At 37.1% G+C, this 21,681-nt stretch overlaps 1 protein-coding gene across 1 annotated transcript; it reads right to left on the bottom strand.

Moving 5' to 3' along the window:
- Positions 1-1,035: 1,035 nt before the first annotated feature.
- LOC140238028 (synapsin-3-like) lies at positions 1,036-19,691 on the bottom strand. The gene is made up of 5 exons (XM_072317957.1): positions 19,422-19,691; positions 13,252-13,309; positions 7,880-7,971; positions 3,747-3,903; positions 1,036-1,245 (listed from the first exon to the last, which is right to left on the bottom strand). The coding sequence occupies exons 1-5, from the start codon at positions 19,670-19,672 to the stop codon at positions 1,036-1,038; spliced, it is 768 nt and encodes a 255-aa protein (XP_072174058.1). The 5' UTR covers positions 19,673-19,691.
- Between the last annotated feature and the right edge of the window lie 1,990 nt (positions 19,692-21,681).

Genomic DNA, 21,681 nt, shown 5'->3' with positions numbered 1-21,681 from the left:
TTCTGACAGTACGATAGCCAAAGTCCATGACCTAAAGGGAGGGTTGTTCTATATCACTTCTAATAAAATGTAACATAAAAGTAAGACAGCCCTCATCAGAGCACACATACTAGAAACAACATATTTATATGTCACCAGCATTTCGCGGTCAATACTTCTAAGCTATATACTGTAAATGTCAGTATTTTCATGCGATTTGATTTTTCATGTTCTGCGGTTCAAAAACATATTTTGCAGGTTCTTGAAATCACACTACACAATTGCTTTATAGTCATATTGTTGTTGTTGTTGTTTTTTTTTTTATCAAGTTCACACAAAAAAATGCATGAAAATTGCTGTACTGCCTGATCCATTTGACCGTATGACCTGCAGTGAACTACTGCATACACACATGAATCCTACTCATAGTACCAGGGCACATGCACACACTCACACTCTCACCAGGGAGTCATCATTGACAAAGTGCACAATTCAACCCATGTTAAATGTGCAGAAAAAGTTGTGAAGATATTTTCACGGGTTATTGAAATCGCATTTGGCCAAAAGTAGTGCAAAATAAGCAAAACTTAGTGAACCATGACCAATTCCTTATTTACAGTAATGCTAATTGATATATCAACAACTAGGTATGTTGAGCCCAAAATAACAAACAAAAGATTAATAAAATTCAGTAACAAGATTACCACTCAACATCTGCACACTTTTGCATCACATTCTCTGATAGTTTACCCACTTTTCTCATAGATTTTCACTGAAAATGTCAGTTCAGAAGCATAAAGAAGCTTACTGAAAGAAAAATTTAGACAGGAGGTCCTATGATGGTAATCATGCCCATCTTGCACTCAAGGGAAAGCATAATTAAGTGGTCAGTCATTTTTCTCACACATACAACCTCTAACTTGCAAACTGACCAGTTGAGAGTCAGAAAAAACTGAGTCAGTATATTCAAGCTGCTATCACCCTCAACAGACAGTATATTATATAATGTGTCAATATTATTCTCACACATATACTCGCGAATTTGCATACCAACCGTCAATGATCAGCAGTAACCATACATCGACCATACATCGAGCAAGTCGCACAAAGTTTGATACCTTTTTGGTATTTTAAGAGACATTTATGAGTGTTTCTAGGTCCGTTCCACAGACTTACCATTTCGCGATGGTTGGGAAAGAAAGCTTGGTCGATGAGGGGGAACTTCTCTCGCCCGTGCTTTTCCTGTAGCTTGTTGAGCTGTGAAAACTGGGGAGATTTAAAGAGAAATTCAGTGCAGTAGATGTGGTATATAATCTAAAGACATGATGTCACAAGTACAATATTCAACTGTATTTATAAAAATCAATTCAATTCAAACTGTTGTGAGAGCTAAAATGGCTGGTTTATTCATCACATTGGAGATGCCAGCTGGAGATATTTCATTACTGTCATTATTTCACAGCTTCTAAAAAAAAAACTAGAAATGTCGCTTTGGCGACTGGTATGCCTCCGCCATAATGCATGATTTTCCCAATAGGTCTAGATAGTACATGTGGACAATGTGTGATTACATTTTCACAAAATTGGCAAAATATTGAAATGACAAGTTTGTCACAAATGTGTTGAATGTTCACCTTCCTTTACCTAGGTTAAATTGGATGAATAGGAGAGCATGTATCTAGGGATTTAAGGACTTTAACTCGACTTTGACCCATTCATACATTTAGACATTGAGTAATTTTCAAGGTACAGGTGTGGAGAAAAAGTGCAATTTCTGAATTGAATAGTAAATTGCTACCATTTTCATCTGGCCCTTGACCCTAAAATTCATAAGATAATCACTTTCAGGTAGAACATGCGTAATATGTACTATGTTTCAAGATAACTTGAGCCACTTCCGAGATATGGAGGAAAAAGTTAGTTCAGCACTTTCACTTGATCTTTGACCTTTTGACATTTGAGGCAAAAAAAGAAGAAAAAAAAACTTTCCAGAGAATTTCTATTAGGTTACACATGTATGCATACACCAAGTGTAAAAAAAAAATAACCCTGCTGGCATTGCATGATAGGAGGGAAATAGTAAAATTTTGAAGTGTTGCACTTGACCTTCGACCACTGACCTTTGACCCCATGAACCCTACATTCTCTAGATAATCACTTCCAGTCGGTATATGTATATACTATGTTCCATGAAGATACCTTGAACAATTTTCCAAGGTATGGAGAAAAAAAAAGAAGTTTTGATATTTTTACTTGACCTTTTGACCTTTGACCTTTGACCTCATGACCCAAACTTTCACCAGATAATCTTCATTGGGTAATACATGTAAACACTAAGTTTCAAGAAAATATCTTCAGGCATTCAATAGATATGGTGGCAATAGTGAAATTTTATGTATTTGACCCTGACCTTTTGACCTTTGACCTTTGACCTCATGACCCAAACTTTCACCAGAGAATCTTAATTGGGTAATACATGTATACATTAAGTTTCCAGAAAATATCTTCAGGCATTCAATAGATATGGTGGAAATAGTGAAATTTTATATATTTGACCTTGACCTTTTGACCTTTGACCTTGAGCATGTGCACCCAAAAGTTGATAGGCACAACTTCACCCCCTAATACACATACATGCCAAGTTTCATTAGGATACCTCAACAGGTTTTGATAGTTACCTTGTCCACAAAATTCATTACGGACGGACGGAAGGACGGACGGACGCTACGACGGACGGACGGACGGACGGACGCTACGACGGACGGACGGACGGACAACCCGAAAACATAATGCCTCAGGCACCACTTCGTGGCGGAGGCATAAAAATCAGAAAAAAGTACATAATGCATGAGATTGCTTTCAGAGATTATGACAGGCCAAATGAAAACTAAAGAATGGCACAAATGTAAACATAAAATACATCTCTTTGCTTTAACAGGGCAGAAGAGATAATTTCACAACACAGATTTTGTCAGTGTGACTCACAGATTCTGAGAACTGACAAATTACTGACTTAACTTCATTCATTTCCAAAAAAAAAAAAAAAAAAAGCCAGGCAATGGCAATGGCAATGGCAATGGCAAAAAAAAAAAAAAAAAAAAATGTCTGAAATGCCAAGAATTGAACTCATCACTTGCTCAGCAGATAATTGTAGCACTCCACCGTCTCATGTTGTTTGAAACTTAACTCTTTATGTGCCACGTTCTCTACAATTTTTCTCACTATATGTCCAGCTGAACAAAAATCTATGGAAGTAACATAGATTTGAAAATACAGAATATTTTCTCAAAGCATGACATTGTTGGTGTCTCAGAATAATGTGGCACACAGGTTGTTTCCATAGTGGCACATAAAGAGTTAATGAATCTTACAACGTAAGTTCTACGTTTTGGTTTTATACAAATTGCCACAATGTCTTCAGTAAGATACTGTAAGTATTCTCTGACAAAATATCACTGGATGTCACTGAAGCAAATCTTCATGAAATAAACTGCATTTGAAAATAACTGCAACTAAATCTGGGCTTAATTTACAAATCCTACAGACAATTTTTGAAAGAATCCCATTCCCTCCTATCTCGCCCCCAAACAAAAGAGAAGAAAACAAATGAAAACAAACTCAAAACTGTTCCTTAACCCATTGAGGACGAGTCCCGAATATACTCGGGCAAGTGTCTACGGGAAATGCGTGTTGTAACAAGATCAGCCCGTCCTCAACGGGTTTTAAAAGAATGTGTGATCTGATAAGTCATCAAATTGAAAGCTAACCACCCAGGGCTTGTCCATAAAGTTGTAGACGACGTGCCAAGAGTTGACGCTGGGCACGTTGCCGTATTGGAAGCCAATCACCAGATTCCGCCAGTCCTCCTGGACCTCCATACTGCGAGCATGCTGGCGTACCAAGACAAAATCGGGCTTGAAGGTCCTGTTGGATGGAAAGAAAATTGAAGAATACGGCATAAATTGGATAGATGGTTAAGAAAGGACAGGAAGATAGATGGAGTAAGTGAGAGGAATAGATACATAGGGAGACAGGTTATAGATAGATAGATAGATAGATAGATAGATAGACAGGTATAGTAGATTAAGATAGATAAATAGACAGATAGATAGAAAGGTAAATAGAGATAGATAGATAGACAGGTAGACAGATAAAGATAGATAAATAGACAGATAAATAGATAGATAGATAAAATAGATAGATAGATAGAGAGAGAGAGAGAGAGAGAGACATGGATAGATAAATAAATAAATAAATAAATAAATAAGTAAATAAATAAATAAACAAATAAATAAATAAATAAATAGACAGAATTATAGATAGAGAGGGAGATAGAGGGGGTAGATAGAAGGGACAAGGGTGAGCAGAGAAGGAGGAGAGATACAAAATAGAAGGAAAGAAGTCAGAGAGAGATATATAACAGAAGTGAGAAAAAGAGAGATTGAGAGAGAGGTCAGACCATAGTTAAATAAAAAAAAAAAAGGATAAGGTAGTTGACAGAGGGATGACAGGAAAGACAGGCTGGATGAAACAAAGAAAAGCAGAGAAAGAAAGATAGGAAGACAGATTAGTATAGAGAGGGTGATAAAGGAAAGAAAACAGATGAAAATAAGGAAGTAAGCACAGCAAAAATTACAAGACAAGGCTGTGAAAAGCCAAAAGCAGTGGAGTTGAACAGAGAGATGGTTAAAGGTAGGCAAAATATAAACTAGAAAATCACTTAGAGAGCGCAGACCTCCATCAAGCCATACCATACATGCATTAAATTTCCCTATATAGAAGCGTTTGTTACATCATCAGCCTCCAAGCTGCACAGCGCCTTGCCCAAGCACAGCACGCACTTAGTGCGTGTATGTGTATCTCCAGTGTGTGCAACTAGAACTCCCAAGTTCATTGACCTTTATATGTGACCCTGTATCACAAAACGGACACAAAGTCGCCAGACATGAAATTTTAGTTAAGAGCATATTCTGAAAGAGCAGTCTTTAAGCTTTAAAATGATGTACAACTCAAATCAAATGGACTCTCCTAACCCATCTAAATATTGGAAAGAAAGCACACACTCAGGAAAAGTGTGAACTGAGAAAAGGGGCTCTGAAATACGGTGTCTATTCAAGCGCTAAATTTTTACCAAGCCGTGTTGGCTGTGCGATGAATGGGACAAAAAAAAAAAAAACAGGATGTGAACCAGCAGAGTAACAACAATGAAGGGACTATCAAATTAAACTGAAATTAAGCATGCCTCATTAACACATTCTGTTCATAACCAATGCCAACTTTCAAAGTAGTAGCATTATCCTTTCAAAAGTTATTAGAGTTGAAATTGAAGAATGTGTACAAGGTTTTTAAGAAATGAAAAAGGGACTCTAAAGACACACCTAATCACATTATTCTACCAAAAAACTGTTCGAGATAAACTGCTAAATACACACTTTCCTGCCCGTTTTATGATCTCAAATTTTTAGCATAATGTAGAAGAAAACTTGTTCTTTCAGAAAATATGAAAAAGTCAAGATCGGCTAGGTTGACCCATATCACCTATTTTCAGTCCTCACACAAAATCAGTGTGTGCGACTTTTTGTTCGTTTTGTGATGCACGGTCACATATATGCTAAAAGATAAAGAATCCTTGAAAGATCTATAATCATATATCCAGATCACTACCAAAATTTAATCATCTGTTCCTTGTGCCATTATTGAATTTTTCTGCAGGTTTCATTCAAGTCTGTTCACGTCATTTGGAGTTATTTTCCAAACAGACAAACCAATGCCGACGATCATATAACTTCCTCCTTCTTTGGCTGAGGGAACAAAACAAGAGGAGAGCAAAGGGGTCAGTGAGATGGAAATACAGAGAAATAAGCTATGGAGCAAACTGAATAACAAAGTGGAGAAAGGAAGAAGAAAAGATATAATGAAAGATATAAAAAAGAAAAAAAAAAGAAATACCTATGAAAGAGGGAAGCATTGGAAACCTACTTTTATGTCATTTATACCTATCAAATAAAAGATCTGTGGTTGTGTAATGACCTGCCAATGGTGAATTTTGCAGTTTTCAATTTGATTCATTTTACATTAAAACAAAACTGCTCTGTTCACCCTTCTTGTGACATCTTTGTTTGTATGTTAAGTAATGATTTCTTACAGAATGTTAACTTATTCTTTTATATTATTGATTAAACATCAGGCCCCTGATAGTGAGAGTCAGTGCTGAGTGTTTGAAAGAAATTTTGCGCTTCAGTAGTGATTATTAATGCTACAAGACCTCCAAAATGAAATGCTGCCCTCTCTTGCCCAGTATACACATGACAGGGGACCACCTCCTGCCAGATACTGTCCCTTATTAGTTTTCTCTAAACACAATTTTCATTACACCCTGCCACTGTTCTATCACAGCATTGCTGTCCCAATCATTGTCTGCTATTAAAAAGAGAAGACTCTGAGGATTGTAAGTCCAGAATTTTACTTTTCTTCTTTTATTCATCACTTCTTACTTGTTTTCTTTTAAACGATGTCATCATTCAACTGATGATCATAGCTAGAGAATGTCTATCACTTCAGGAGTTGTAGTTAATGCGTTGCACGTCTACCTCCAAATGCTGCCCTCTATTGCTCAATGCATAAATGAGGGAGAACCCCTTTGCACATATGAAGCCCGTACCCACAATGTTCATTACTGGATAATGGGATACATTCAGAGTGTGGCCCAATTAGGTCACAAACTCAGATAATGTAGCAGTTGTGTACTTGTGCCTATCATTCCATTAATGTGCCTTGGTAATTCCATTAACCTCCATTTTGCCACCAGACAGCACATTATCTCATTCTGCTAATGGATATTGGAGAAGGTAGCACTTTGTGAAGAGGCTGTTCTCATGAAATCCTAATGTGAATTTCAGAATTGGCCACCCTAGAGCGGATTACTATTTGACTCATAATTACATTTCCTTGCAGAATCATATTTCTAAACCTGATTTTACTTTCTCTCTTTTTTTTTGCCAGAAAATGTTACAACTCCATTCCATTTTTATCAAAATGCTTAATCATCTAAGAGTTTGCTGTTGTTTAAGCTTTCTTTTGTGGGCTTTCATCAGTCTTTTTACACAATTGTTGTGCTTTTTAAAAAGATATGCGGCCAATGGCTTTAAAGGTAGGGAATCCCATTTGCATGCCTTAAATGAAGAGTTGTATAAATACAGTGATATGCTGAAGAGATTATCATTTTAGAAACTCCAATAAAGTATTGAAAGTGGAAGGTAGCATTTAGTACATTTTTATTGACCGTTAGATTTTGAATTGAATTTTTTTCGGGGCTCACCGTAAATTCCAGTACATTACTAGGCTACCTTTGCAGACCCATGCACTGCATGTGTGTCCATCATGTATATTTTGTGAAGAAAGTTCATCAAAACTTACAAACATTTCTATATACATTCTTGCCACACACTCTATATGTTATTACATCAGCTCTTATACTTTTAGATTTATGTTTATAGATAAAAAAGAATACAGAAGATTGCAACAAAAAGGCTTAAGTGTGGCTGACACACAGAACTACTGAGTAGTTTAATTTTGTGCATAATTCAAATTGTAGATAACTGTTGACTTCCAAATTTCTCAGCAGTGGCCTAAACAAGTCCCCTGAGGTTCATATTTAATGTTTTGCTGCATTTTGGGAGGTCTGTAAAAGGTATCCCCTACCTTTAAGTCCCCTACGAAGGCCTTGGTAATGAGTATAAAGTGTTTTGCCCTGGGGCACGGACACTGCTGCCACAGGTTTCAAACCAGGAGCACAAGATTAAAAGTGTAAGGGCTAATCTACTGAGCCTCAACTTCTTATGAATTTTCCCACAAAGTATTTCAGAAAAGAAGTATAATTTTTTTTCCTCGCCATAATTACCTTACGACTCGCTGACCCTGCCTGATGCCCCGCATGTCAATGGTCACCCCAGCGTCGCTGTATGCAGCCAGGTTCAGCTCGGAGAATTCACACTATTGGACGAGAACCAGACACAGTAATAAACATTAAAAGCCTGACAGGATGATGATGGGGTATAAAACTTGATTCTCAAAACACATAAAACTTTACAAACTTGCCCTCTGACTTACATTCATTGTAATGATTATTCAATACATGCAGTTTTGATTCATAAGGCTCTCCCCCCCCCCCCAAAAAAAAAAAAGAAGCCAAAAGAATGAACTGAGCTGCAAAATCTGCAAAAGGCAATTTTCAATTCTACAAATTATTTCATGCAAGATCTTTCACCTCAGATTTGAATGGGTAAGGACTCACTTTCCTTTTTTTTTCCCTGTGCTTAATGTTATTCTCCCTGTAAAACTGCTAAAGCACAATTCAAAACATAATCTGGACACCTTGCATTTAACAACAATTTTTGCTTTCTTTTACAAATGTCTTGAACTAAATGACATCCCCAGTGGTTATTTTTAAATGGATCTCACCATTTTGTAATTTGAATTTGATTTAGAAAGTCAAATTTTCACTTTTTTTTTGTCGTGCTGGTGAATTTATTGCTAACCTACCTCAGAACTGACCTGCAGATTCTTGAAAGTAGGCATGAAAATCTAAAATTCACATTAACATACTCATCATCTCCAATTTCATGTTGTTGTGCTAATGGGTCTGAATATATCCCCGGCAGATCTTGGTTTGGAACCTTCCTTGCAAAACTCAGTCTGTAATCAAAGAGGCTGTTGAATTTTCATCGTGCTAAGCACAGTAAACATTCCACGTCCCAAACTGCCGTTGAATAAACAATAGGTTCGGACAGGCAAGCTAGGGGTCCAATGATCCCTAAATGCCATCAAAACAGAAGCCCGATCGGCGTGTGAAATATCAACCGCTCTCGGCTTGCAGGCACTTTGTTGTGATTCATTTCCTTTTCACAACTATATCTGGAGTAATGGATCGGACTGGAATGCAAGATTGGAATATCTTAGAAGCGGTAACTACAATGGATTCACATCCGTGTTTCCCCATCACCCCTTCCATCCTATGCCCAACTCCCATCAAAAGGCAGAAAAAAGGTCTTTAATTTTTTTTTCTTTTTGATTTACCGTATATGATATAAAACACAACTACTGCAAACTGGGAATACAACTGAAGAGCTTGATTGCAAAATGGGTCAAGAGTCATTTTTTAACATTTTATAGTAAGATCATCATCAGATAGAGCAAAATACAACATTTCCACTAATACCTTACTTGTTACATAAGAAGGAATATTCTTGAAGTTATGGTTAATAATATTACATATTTTCTTATTATTTTCTTTGTTTATCAGCAGGTTTAATCACAATATCTGAATTGACAAAAATGGAAGTGACTTGTTTTGCGATTAAACTCTTTAAATATTCAGCAGAGTAGCTACTTTACACGTAACCAATACTCAGTTATAGTAATAAATACTCAGTCGAGTAGATTTGTGTAAAACTGTTCCGATACTCAGTTGTACTGGTAAATAGTCACTTGAGTGGATATGTGTACACTTGACTTATCATGACAATCATAATGTAGAAACAGCAAACATGCTCCCAGCAATACATCACAGCAGAGAACTAACTTTCATATACTTCAAATCTTACAAAACAATTGAGCATGTAAATTTTTTTTTTTTAGATTAAGCAAACAAACAAAAATCATTACACATCTGCATTAGATAGCAAGATTCATGCGAATGTTTTGCTCTGTCTCCTCTCAGACTATCATAACTCGGATAAGATAACTCAAATAACTCAATAAGTAAAAAGACTTAAGTTCAGTGTGTTAGCCATGCAAGACAACTCTTTATCATATCAGAAACAAAAATCCTCTGGTTCAAACCCTTAATTTGCTCATAGAGCATTTCAAACATTACAAAGTTGTTCTTATGCTAGTGCTTGGTTTACTTCAAAGGCAAAGTTAATTGTCTAAGCATTTGTATTAGAATAATAACCCTCTTTTTTCTTTCTTTTTTTTTTTCTGCTATAAGTGGACCTTAAGTGGAAAAGAGATAGATGTGGTAAATTAAAAGACACACCCACTCATGTGTAGAATTAATCTGATCTCGGCAGTGTGATTGGCATTTAATCAAGTGTGATGTCTATGAGTGTACTAACAAACCAGGGACTCCATCAATATGTGACCGTGAATCACAAAACCAACAGAAAGTTGCACACTGATTTTAAGTGAGGACTCAAAATACGTGAAATGGGTCAAACTAGTGGATCTTGATTTTTTTTTTTTCATATTTTCTAAAAGAACAATTCTTCCTCTACATCATTACATAGGTTGGGATCATAAAATGAAATGGAAGTTGTGTTTTTAGCAGTTTTTCTAGAACACTTTTTTTTTTGCAGAATAGTGTGATTAGGTATGTCTTAGAGGCCCTTTTTCATTTCTTCAAAATTCCTTACACACTCTTCACTTTTACTCTAATAACTTTTGAAAGGATGGTACTACTGCTATAAAAGTTAGTATTAGTAATAGATAGAATGTGTTAATAGAGCATGTTGAATTCCAGCTTAATATGAAAACCCCTTTCAGCTGCTGCTATGGTGTTTAAGTCATGTTTTTGTCCCATTCATTGCACAGCTTACACAGCTTGGTAAGATTGAACACTTGAATAGACCCTCTTTTCTCAGTTCACACTTTTCCAGAGTGTGTGCCTTCTTTCCAATATTCAGATTGGTTAGGAGAGTCCATCTGAATTGAGTAATGTATCATTTTAAAGCTTAAAGTCTGCTCTTTCAGGATCTGCCCTTTATTAAAAATCCATGTTTGGTGATCATTTGTAGGTTTTGTGATGCAGGGTCATGTATGCAAAATTGCTTGAAAGTGACACATGGATCAGAGTTGAACTGCCTCGAAGGGAATTGATTGATTTTTTTTTTGCAACCGTAGCCAAGACGTGACAGACGACAGCTGAAAGAGGGCCAACTCAAGTACGGCATTTCTCAAACGGTGGTTGGCTTCGGAGTCTGGAAAGCGGGCAGACAGACTATTTCACGTGATTGAATTAGCTCCCCCGACGATCGGAGGAGATAACACGCTCATCTTCTGGATGATGAATCACTCCCATGTAAACACTCATGGTGATAGCAGGAATCCGGGACGGACAACATTATTTTTCCGGTAGGAGGATATATTAATGTACACTGATGTTGATGTAATTAAAGTGAAAATCAACTCTCTGGTCCATTTGACTTATAGTTGACTTGTCAAGGAAAATCAGACCAACAAAACAGTGAGAGATTCATGAAGATCGAGAAATAAAGAACAGAAAAACTACGGAAATCCAAAGAAAGACAGTTTGCTTCGGACAGTCATATCAGTCACATCTAATTATACACATTTAGAGAAGTTGATGATGACATAGGCCACAAAATCTCATTTGCATACAAAGTCTTCATCAAATTTTCCTCTCTGGCATAAATTAATGAATAAGGAAATAAACCCTGCAAAGCAGACTGTTCCAAAGGTGTGACAATTCCGCTGTCTTAACTTTTAAATGGAAAGAGGCTATAGTGAGTAAATTGAGTTTAATAACATTCTAATATCTAAACTAATAAGAGTTGTAAGACTATGATGCCAACCCCTCTTCAAGTATGAATACCCGATTGTCACTGATGTTACAGTTTTGCAATACCATGTTGAATTATATTTCATAATTCTTTCATAATTTGTTGATTTTTTTAATGATTCTCTTACGCTCTGTTTGTTTGATTTATTCAATTTCACGACTAACCCTTTGTGTGTCAGTGACATTGGACAGTGTGTACAATGCTGTGGGGTTTTCTGTGCCAATCGGCACTCAAAGCATACAAAGGGTCAAAGTTATCCTGATCACAGGTTGGTATTTCCCTTTAAGCAGAAGGGAAGGAAGACTGGTGTGAAAGAAGAGGCCACCATGTACCATTGGGAAAGGGGGGGGGGAGGCATGGGGTTAGCACACAATACAAAATGAGCGAGTATGATGGGGTGTTGGTGAATACACATCAGCCGAAGCATTGCCCAAATTCAATCAGTTTCGCAATCTCTTCGTTGGCTACAGGCAGAGAAGATATCTGGAGGAAAGTGGATGATGGGGTGGGGGGGGGAGGAAGGGGGAGAGGAGGGGAGCAGTCGTCTGTTCTGAGAACATAGGAGAGGGGGTTAAAAGATGGAGGGCAGGTGACTTAAGTTGATGCCCATGGTAAATGTATCCGTCTTCAGATGATGTGCTCTGTAATTGCTGTGTAGGAGCAAAACAAGGGACCTGGGAATTGGATTGGATTGGATGGGAGAGAGGTTCTGAGCGAAATGGGGGGGGGGGGGGGCATGTTTATTCGTTGCTGCCAGGACTAGGAGCTTCCCATAATTGTCTGCGAAGCCTTGTGAGGACAGGGAACACATTTGTGGACAAAGTCACTTTACAGCACTAGCTGAAGTTTGAAATGTAACAGAGAGCAATAACATCTCAAAAGTCTAAGTGATGCTGGTTTGGATGCATTTCAAATAATACCACGACAATTACAATATGCATTTCCTCTTATTGTTGTGCGTGCAGTAAGTGTCATCATAATCACCACCTTGACACCTTGCTTACCAGTTGATACCTTTAGCACATGTGCTCACTCATCAATTGCTACTTTAGGCACAAATGTAGCAAGACATGCACACAATCTTTCTTTCCATATTATTGCACACACAAACTCACGAGATCACTGATCACCACATTCCTGGTCTTTTCTTGAGAGTGAATGTAAGGATTTTATCCACAGACAAAGTTAACGGCCTGACCATCCCTTGTGAGAGAGTTTCTCATCCATGTGAAAATCTGCTTTACAAAATTCACTGACTTCTAAATGATTCATTTCAACCCTCTCTAGTTTTTTCCTGTAAGATTCTTGAACTACACTGCAAACCTTTTGAAATTTCATGTTTCACTCTCCAGATGTCCGAAACAAACCCATGTCTGAAACTAGAACTTCATGACTGCACTGTAATTCTCCTAATGCGTGTCTCTCATGTTTGGCAAGATAGGAAATTAATTTGCCAGTCTGTGGTGTGAATCCAAAGTGATCAGTGGGTAAAGTTTGCTCCTGAAGTAACCATGGATGTTATTAAACATCTAACATGCTGCTGCAGTATTGACTCTGTCCTCTTTTCTGAGACCGAAATGTACAAAACTTGCATAAAAGGTGATAATAAATCTCTGATGAAGAAAAATACAGGATGAAAAACATAAAAACTTTCATACAAAACAATGAAAACCATGTATTTGTCATTGCTTACCTGTTCCACCTTGATTTCAAATTCACCATGAATCAGTTTGCCCTTGAAGTACTTTGCCCTGCAAGACATACACAAGATAGGAGAGAATGCTGGTAAATTATTAATGATGACAAAAAAAAAAAAAAATCATTGCATCTCTGGTACAGGTTGTAACACTAGCTGAATTATATCACATACCCATTCTAAACACTTAGATTCTTATCTGAGTATCAAGGCAAAGCGCAATGTTGACAGATCACCATAAATGCAATACAGTAAATTACAAATGTTATGCATCTTCCTCAGAGATTGTGACCATGCACATTGTTAACTTGAGTGAAAATAATCTTTGAAAAGTACACATTATTTTTAACAAGAATGCTACACATCATCCTCTTTTAAGACCTGAGTAAGTGTGGTTCGAACATACATGTTATGTTTCCAAATACCAAACACGTACTGATTATTCTATGATAGCCATATTAATGACAAAGATAGAAATGTTGATGGCCACACTGACAGTCAAGATATCACCAGTGACGATGAGGATGACTTGACATTTAGATAAAGTAATGATGATCAGGATGTACTGTTTGTTTGAGGTACTAGTACCAAGGGATATAGCATTTAAATCTGAATCACTGAAGAATTAAGCATTGGTCTCACCATCTAAAAAAGAAGTGGGTTATTTGTTTTATAAAACATCCCACATCTCTTGCAAACATAAGTATTTCTTTATGTTTCTTATATTGTAAGCAAAGTTTTTTCTTTATGTTTCGGTTTACCAAATTTAAATCCAGCCTAGGTGATCACGTCTAAAAGGCTGAAGGTGTTAGTAGTGCATTCTGTTCAAATGATATATTTTGCGTTGCCCCATCATAACTTGAAGTCTCGGTGTCGTGCACACAGGATGCAAGGGGGAAAATCAATTCATGATGGGGCTTGTGCATATATATATTGAAAATTCTTGTGACCTCATCCTTGCAGGAGTTGCCGATGGCAATGCCAGTGGCATCCACTCAGACCATGAAGAAATGGCGATTTCTCTCAATATTGAAAAAGCACTATCTTATGTCGGCAAAAAAGGAGTACAATCCTATGGTAATTTTCTTGGTATGGCTCATAAATTTTTAGAAGTCAGTTGTCTGACTTGTTTGGAAACTATATTTTTGTTATGTGCTTGCTTTTCAACCAATGATATTGTACGAATTCTAGAATGTGCGAAATAATAGCTGAAAGCAGTAATTAAATATCGTAACAGCAATGATACAATAGATAAGGCAGTCATATCAAAATTTTACCTTAGAGGTTTAATCATAGTCACAAATGCAACAAGGTACGTATAACTCACAGTCTTGTACACCTTTTAATCACTATTAGTTGCCGGGTCTGACATTTAAGCGATCAGGCAGTACAACTTAGACAAATTCCACTACACTCGCTCCTAACTATCAGTGCATAAACAGTTCATGGCACAGCATGTGAGAGAGAGAAAGAGGGAGAGAGGTCGTGAGAGGCAGACGATGTATTAAGAGTTGATGACAGGTCGTCGTGCATGGCTGAAGATTCTTCACATCTATACCCAACCTGGTATATATTACATGCCAAGAATCAGCCAGCAAATGTACAATAGATACCCTGCAAACCTAGCCACTAGGAAGAAGCTTGGTATTTCTAATGTTTTCATTTGCCTTTGTTTTCTTATCAACATGGGTTGAGGGCAAAGGGCAGATTAATAGATGCTGACTGATATTAATGATTGCATCTGCAAACCAATGATATGGTTTCTTAAATCATATATGTGGAGATTAAATCCTACAAGACACTGAAGACATACAGAATCAAATACGTAGTCCTTTATGATCAACTTGTTGTTTTCATACTATACGAGCTGGGGTTGCCAATTTAAACATTAACTTAATGATTTGTGACAGTGCAGAAACATTCATTAACTTGCTATGACCAAAATGTTGAGGTATGAGTCTTCTTCAATTTGTCTCCCTCTGTTCAAATGAAATTTGTAAGATCAGAACTGTTGATATAAAATATTAACAAACATATGAATATATATATAAAGGAACCCCTCTGCTCCCCTCTGCTTAACAATCTCTTGCTTTCATTTAATCAAAAAGTTGTAGTAATCAACATGCCTGTTTGAAACCTAAGATGCATTCTTCAAATTAAACAAATTTCTCTTCGAAATAAAAGAGAGGTTAATGAATAATCATTAAAGCTTGAGTGAAATAAGAAGCAACACAAAAAAAAAAATGTAGCCTGCGTACAAGGACCATGGATATTTGGAATAATCTCCCGGACAACATAAAGTCTTGCTCAACTATTTATTCTTTGAAAGCTTCACTAAAGCAGTATTTGATACAATCATATGCTCCTCACTTATAACGTTAAGATAACATATATTTTTGGTGAGTGATTGTTATTTTTATTCAATCTATATTTTCTTCCTTCAACTGCATTTTGCACCCACACCTACAACTGCACTGCACCCACCTGATCACTTAATTTCCTCCAAGAGAGTTGTGTCGCCAGATAGTCTTTTTATGAAGCCCCATCCATTTCAAGCTAAACTGCTCACGATGGCGGTCTCCTGCATTCAATTATCTCTGTTATTCTACTGAAAAATACTGTATATTTTATTTTCTGTTTCTGTGTATGTATAATGCTCCATGCAATCACTTATGTGTATCTATCTGTGTGAGCTGTTATCATTTTATTTCACTCCACTTGTTATTTTTTGTCTTTGTGCTTTTGAAATTTGTATTCAATTTGTATTTGATTGAATGCAGAAATAAATCAAATCAAATCAAATCAAAAAATCAAACCATCCATCAAGGCTGGAGCCAAGTAATTCCCCTTCAAATTTTAGAATTGAAGTGAAACAACACAGTTTACCTGCCTATTGAGCATGACACGTAATGAATCATTTCTTCTTTTTCTTTTGTCCTATTTTTAAGAGAGAGAGATTTTTTTTTTCCAATTCAATATTTCCTATTAAGCCAAGACAAATACAGCAAGCTCAAGCCCAGTCTCGTCAAGTGGGAGATCAAATTTGGGCTCCTCGGTTATATGTGGCCCTATCTCTTCACTTGTTTTTACGACCGCATCAACTTTCGAGAGGTCCAAGACCTAAAATCAAATTATACGTGGAGCTCCCTTGGGAAAAGGAAAAACAGGCGTGCGGATCGGATTACTCCGTCCGAGCTGTGTTAATGCTGCTAATGTACCCGAGGCCTGTTCCCGTATTCCTGTCATATCAATGTCAGGTAATGCGTCAGAGCAAAAATTTCCCTTTCCCGCGCTATCACCTTACACAGACGCTTCACAACTGTTAGTCCAGTATAATTGATAGGGATTCGATTCCGGGAGAAATTTTCGTCTGCCCCCGTATCCCCTTCCAGAGAGTGAGACATGGGGGGGGGGGGGGGACTGGCTTCGGTCTATTTGACAGCAAAGTAAGGGTCATGTTATTGTAGCTTGTCTCCCAACATCAACAACATTCTAACTTCAATAGTTGGAGGTTACAGAATTCTGAACAGTAATGCTCACATAGTGCACATAAATGCACATTTGACAATGCAGAGACATACATACATACATACATGTTTATCCTCCGTCACAACTATACCTAAAAATAATGCAGCACCCATCACGTACAAAGCCGAGCCAACTTCACCTTACATGTATATATATATATATAATACATATTTCTTCTTCTTTTTTCTTTTTTTTTTTCTTTTTTTTTTTTTTTTTTGCTGCTGCATGTAGCTCATCCTACATAGTTCCTTTAGTGATTGTAAAATTTGAGTCAAGATAGATAAGACATAGAACAGTATTCAGAGGCATCTATCACACTATTCAAAAGTGGTAAGATAATGTACACATGCTCTGGTCAGCAATGAAATTTGCTCTTTCCATACTAACTGGACTGTAGCCATGAAGAAAGCAAGCTTTCACCAGCTCAAAGATGGTCTTCACATAATGTTTGGAAACTACAATCATTATATACACTTGACAGACATGCACTGGTATTCACAAAAGGGATCAGCTGAAACAGCTTAGATTCATCTGAATAATATCAGCTGAACCCTGGCACACTGAGACAATATTCCTCTGAAAGATTCCCTCACCACTGCTTTTGTATTTTGCAATGCTGCCAGAAATAACAGATATGTCATTTAAACTTGGAATGTCCATCTCATTTGAAATAGTCACAAACATGTTGAAAATAGACACACACAAGCAAAGTTGGTGAATTTAGTTCACCTCCCTTTTAACCCATTTCATACAGGAATCTGGTGGCCTGCGTATCAAGTCTATGGGCATTTCAGAGTTCAGTATGAACTGGGTTAACCTGTTGAAAACTAGTCACGAGAGTACTGACAGGTGTCTATGAGACATGTGTGATATCGCAAAATCAGCTAGTCCTCAACGGGTTATACTCTTTCACTTTTCATACTTGTCCTACTTCGTGCTGAACTGTGGATTAAAGATGTTCGGATAATTATACAGTTCAGAAAATGAAGAAACGAGAGAATACTAAAATGTTCAAGATGTCTATTTGGAAGGTTGGTTTTACCATTGGTGGTGGCTAGGTTTGAAAGGGTACGCTGAGAAATTTGGCAATTTGGCTATGGTTGCAATAAAGCACTTCTTCTTTTAAAGACTTTTCCATTCTATTTACATTGTCCTGAGAAATAGCTTTAATTCCTTTGCTATAATGTGCATACAAGTGCAATGATTCTTACAGGCATGTTTCACAAAGTATAACAACTTGGGCAGTCAATATGCATAGTATCAATACCCCTCTCATACCCATCATTTACAAATGCCAAAAGTATCATATAATGTTAGGTTGTCAATGGTGACAGTAGAGTTACAATGATCTCTACCTCCACCCATCATTAACAGGTGGATACTAAGTAAGGTGGTCGCAAATGCAGGTTGTTGTTGTTTTATTTATATTCATGGTGTAGTTTAAGCATGTCAAACAAATTTTTCAAGCAATAACCTGCAAGCATTACCTGCAACCACTGTCAATATATTTACAGCTGGTGGATTCAATTCTTGCATCCTCGCTGAAAAATATGACAAAATTCATCAGTCACAAAAAAAAAAAAATCAATCTTGCCCAGTAGAATACATCCGATCAAAAAAAAGTCCCTCTTTTCTCCCTTTTTTTCAAAGGATTTTTTGGAACTCCAGTAAAGTGATTAGCTTCGGGAGCTGCCACAGAAAAGCTCTGGAAATGCATGGGTAATAAAATGGCATCAATCCACCTACACCTAATGACAAGATCATCATTTATTGAAAGGTTTGTGGATTCAGACTGCAGTATAAATCCATTACCAATTACTCTTGGGAGAATGCTGCATCTTGCCTCGAAAGGACAACATTGCCACTTGCATCATGTCTGTCCTATTAATGCACAAGTCAGATTTATACAGCCATTTTTACAGACTTCATATTTTGGCAGTGAAGTAGCAGAGTTAGAAACCACATCCCAGTTTGCCCCGATTGACTGAAAAAAGTTGAGTGACACATAAAAAAGGTTAAGTGCCTGCTCAATGTATTAAACTCTTACATAATCCTAAAGTGGATACTGTTGTTTGCAAATGTAAAGTGCTCTGTTCTTTGCTGTAATAAAAGATATTTGATGTATTTTAATGTAAGATACTACTATATCACGTAAGTGATGTAAACAGGATGATGGACAGCCATCTTCAAACACATTATGGATGACAAATATTAGTATGATTACAAATCTTAGGAAGATATGAAATTACTGCCACGTGAGAAGAATAACACTGTTCCAATGAAACTGTACTTCACTTAATTATTCATGTATCTGTACAGGTTTGTGTGTTTTTCATCCATGTTTCTGCAGTGGAGTAAATGCCTTTGATAAAAAATTTTCACAATTTCATAGACACACAATCTTTCCAGGAAAATGGTTTAACCTTTAACCTATTTAACGAAACAAATTGCTTATGCCAGTTTTCCATTAATTTGCCGACCAAGGTGTAGTTTTATACAGTACCGGGTACCTCGCCTCTCAAATAGGAGCTTGCTATGTTTGGTGTGCTCACCCTTTATACGATACATGTGGTAATCCTTGTGTCTCAATCGGACAGTGAGTACTTATACTGGATAGAAGATGGACAGGGGTCACTTACCAGTCTGTGTGGGGATCATCGATAACCAGGAGGGTCTTAAACTTGCCCTTGTCCTGCCGCGGTCCCGTGCCCGAGAGGGTGCTGAGGAACCCCAGGCTCGTGTCCCGGCGGGGCATGGTAGGGCTGCTGGAGTTGCTGATGGCCGTACGTTCCTTGGGGCCCTCCTCGCGCCCTATGTTCTGGAAGTAGCCGTCCGGCAGGCCGGTCATGGCGTTGGGGTCAGAGAACCTCCGGCGGAGATAATTCATCATCGCTGACTGATTTTTTTCTTGTGCTTCCTTGGTGGTTGGAGAAGAGGACAAAATAATGCTGAGCTAGAAACTGAATATTCATTAAAACTACTGTAAGCTGAACAGACTCGGAAAGAAACATCTGTGCAACTACTCTTTGTTTTTAGTTCATTCTATCACTTTTTATTTTTCTCTTAATTCTTTCTTCTTCTTCTTTTTTTAAGGGAGAGGGGAGGAGACCTTTCCTTGTCTAGCTTTTTGTTCATTACATAGTCATCAACAATGACAACATTTTTTTTCCCTTTGTGTTTACAACAAACATATTTACTATCATTGTATATTTTAATGCAAACATATTCATTGTTTTAAGCCGGCTATGACATCACAAATATATATGTACACAGCAAAGTAAAAGAAGTCCCATTATTATACAGCACTGCCTTTTTTCTTTTGTGTGTGTGTGTTTTTTTTTTTACCATTTGCATGTGTGCAGAAGGAGGTCAGATGAGACAAAATCTGATGCTGCATGCTATGGGTTAAAGGAATAAAAAAACAGGAGGGAGCTATTGATTTCTTGTCATCATTTTCTAGATTTGTTGTTGTAAGCTGGATGAAGCATGGACTTACCTCAAAATTCTATTGCTCCCGATTCCCAGCAGCCAACCTTGAATCGTAATCCCGCTATGAATTCGCGAAGCAAATCCTCCAGCAATGGCGAGTAGAATCTTTCCAAAGGAGGGATGTTATTCCACCAATGTTAAAAAAAGATGAGGTTTGCCCCCTTGAGCACCTCTGAAATATATCCAGACCGAGGTTTTTGAGACTTAAGGAGATGGTTTAAATTGGTCGCTTAATCCACCACAAGTTGTCCATGAATTTTCAAAGATGATAATCTCTACTCAAAATGTAGCTCTTGCTAATGTGATTTTTACCGTCTTTCAAGCTGCCGCACATGCAACTTTCACTGAGGAAGCAACAGGCAACTAAAATCTGACGGGAAAAATGCTGAAGCAATGCGACACATCCAAAAGGGCCTTAGCTTGATATCCGCTATTGTGATTGTGATATATATCCAATTATAGATCCCAAGAAAATCCAGACTGGCGACAATTGCAGCATCCGTGTTGAAGAAATGGACAGAAGGTTAGGCTGATTTTCAAAAAGTTGTTCAGCTTTCTTGCCAATTCAAGGTAATGTAGTATCTGTAGCATGCAATCCTTGATGCCTTCCTCGACAGCTCACTGCAGTGGTAAGAATAGAAATTGGAATATATAAAAACAAATTTTAGAATTGCCCCAAGTATCGACAACTATATAATGAAATCTGAAAATGAAATCAAATCTGCATTTATTTTCCAATGATGATCTTATACAGGTGTTATCAACAACAAAGAATACCTGTCAACATTTCAAGATGAAATATCTTACTCGTGGATTGCAAAAATCTTATTTTATATGCAAACTGAAGTTAAAAATCTTACTTTCGGTCAAATCTTCAGAAAATATACATGAAAGGTATATCTAAATATTTTTTTTTAATCTGATTTCTCTGACAGAAAATCTGATTTTGCTATTTTTAACATAAAAAAATCTTACTGAATCTGATAAAATCTTACTAGCTGGCAAGTATGACAAAGTAATACCGATTGCACTTCAAAATATTAATAAAATCTTTTCCCACTCTTCAGTCATATCAAACTGGATGACATGCAATGATTTCACTGTTATTCTGTTTAGTCTGCATAATTTTTACTGCAGATAAAAAAGCAATGTATCTCTTTTTATGTTCTTTTATTTCAACATCTGCCGAGGTACTTTGAATGTACACCTCAAATGAACTCACTGTTGGACAGAATCTCTGGTGCTTCATAAATGTTAAAGAACACATTAACACACAAACTTGCACAGACACACATCAAAGCTTGACTTCAAGCTGTGATGTTACATCTCATACACTTCTCATAGCAGCATCAAGTGCATTCTTCACAGTGAAATGACAGCCTGCTTTTCCTGTCCTTTTCTTTTTTTCAG

Source organism: Diadema setosum, chromosome 2 (genome assembly GCF_964275005.1).
Source record: "Diadema setosum chromosome 2, eeDiaSeto1, whole genome shotgun sequence".
NCBI classification, from domain to species: domain Eukaryota; kingdom Metazoa; phylum Echinodermata; class Echinoidea; order Diadematoida; family Diadematidae; genus Diadema; species Diadema setosum.
The sequence above is the reverse complement of the archived record's forward strand: the minus strand, read 5'-3'. Positions and strand labels throughout refer to the sequence as shown.

Coding starts and splice junctions, on each gene's coding strand:
- LOC140238028 (XM_072317957.1), bottom strand. CDS start 19,672: ATGATGAATTATCTCCGCCGGAGGTTCTCTGACCCCAACGCCATGACC. Junction 7,972..13,251: donor TTGAAATCAAGGTGGAACAG/GTAAGCAATGAC, acceptor CTCGTCCAATAG/TGTGAATTCTCCGAGCTGAA. Junction 1,246..3,746: donor TTATGGACAAGCCCTGGGTG/GTTAGCTTTCAA, acceptor AAATCTCCCCAG/TTTTCACAGCTCAACAAGCT.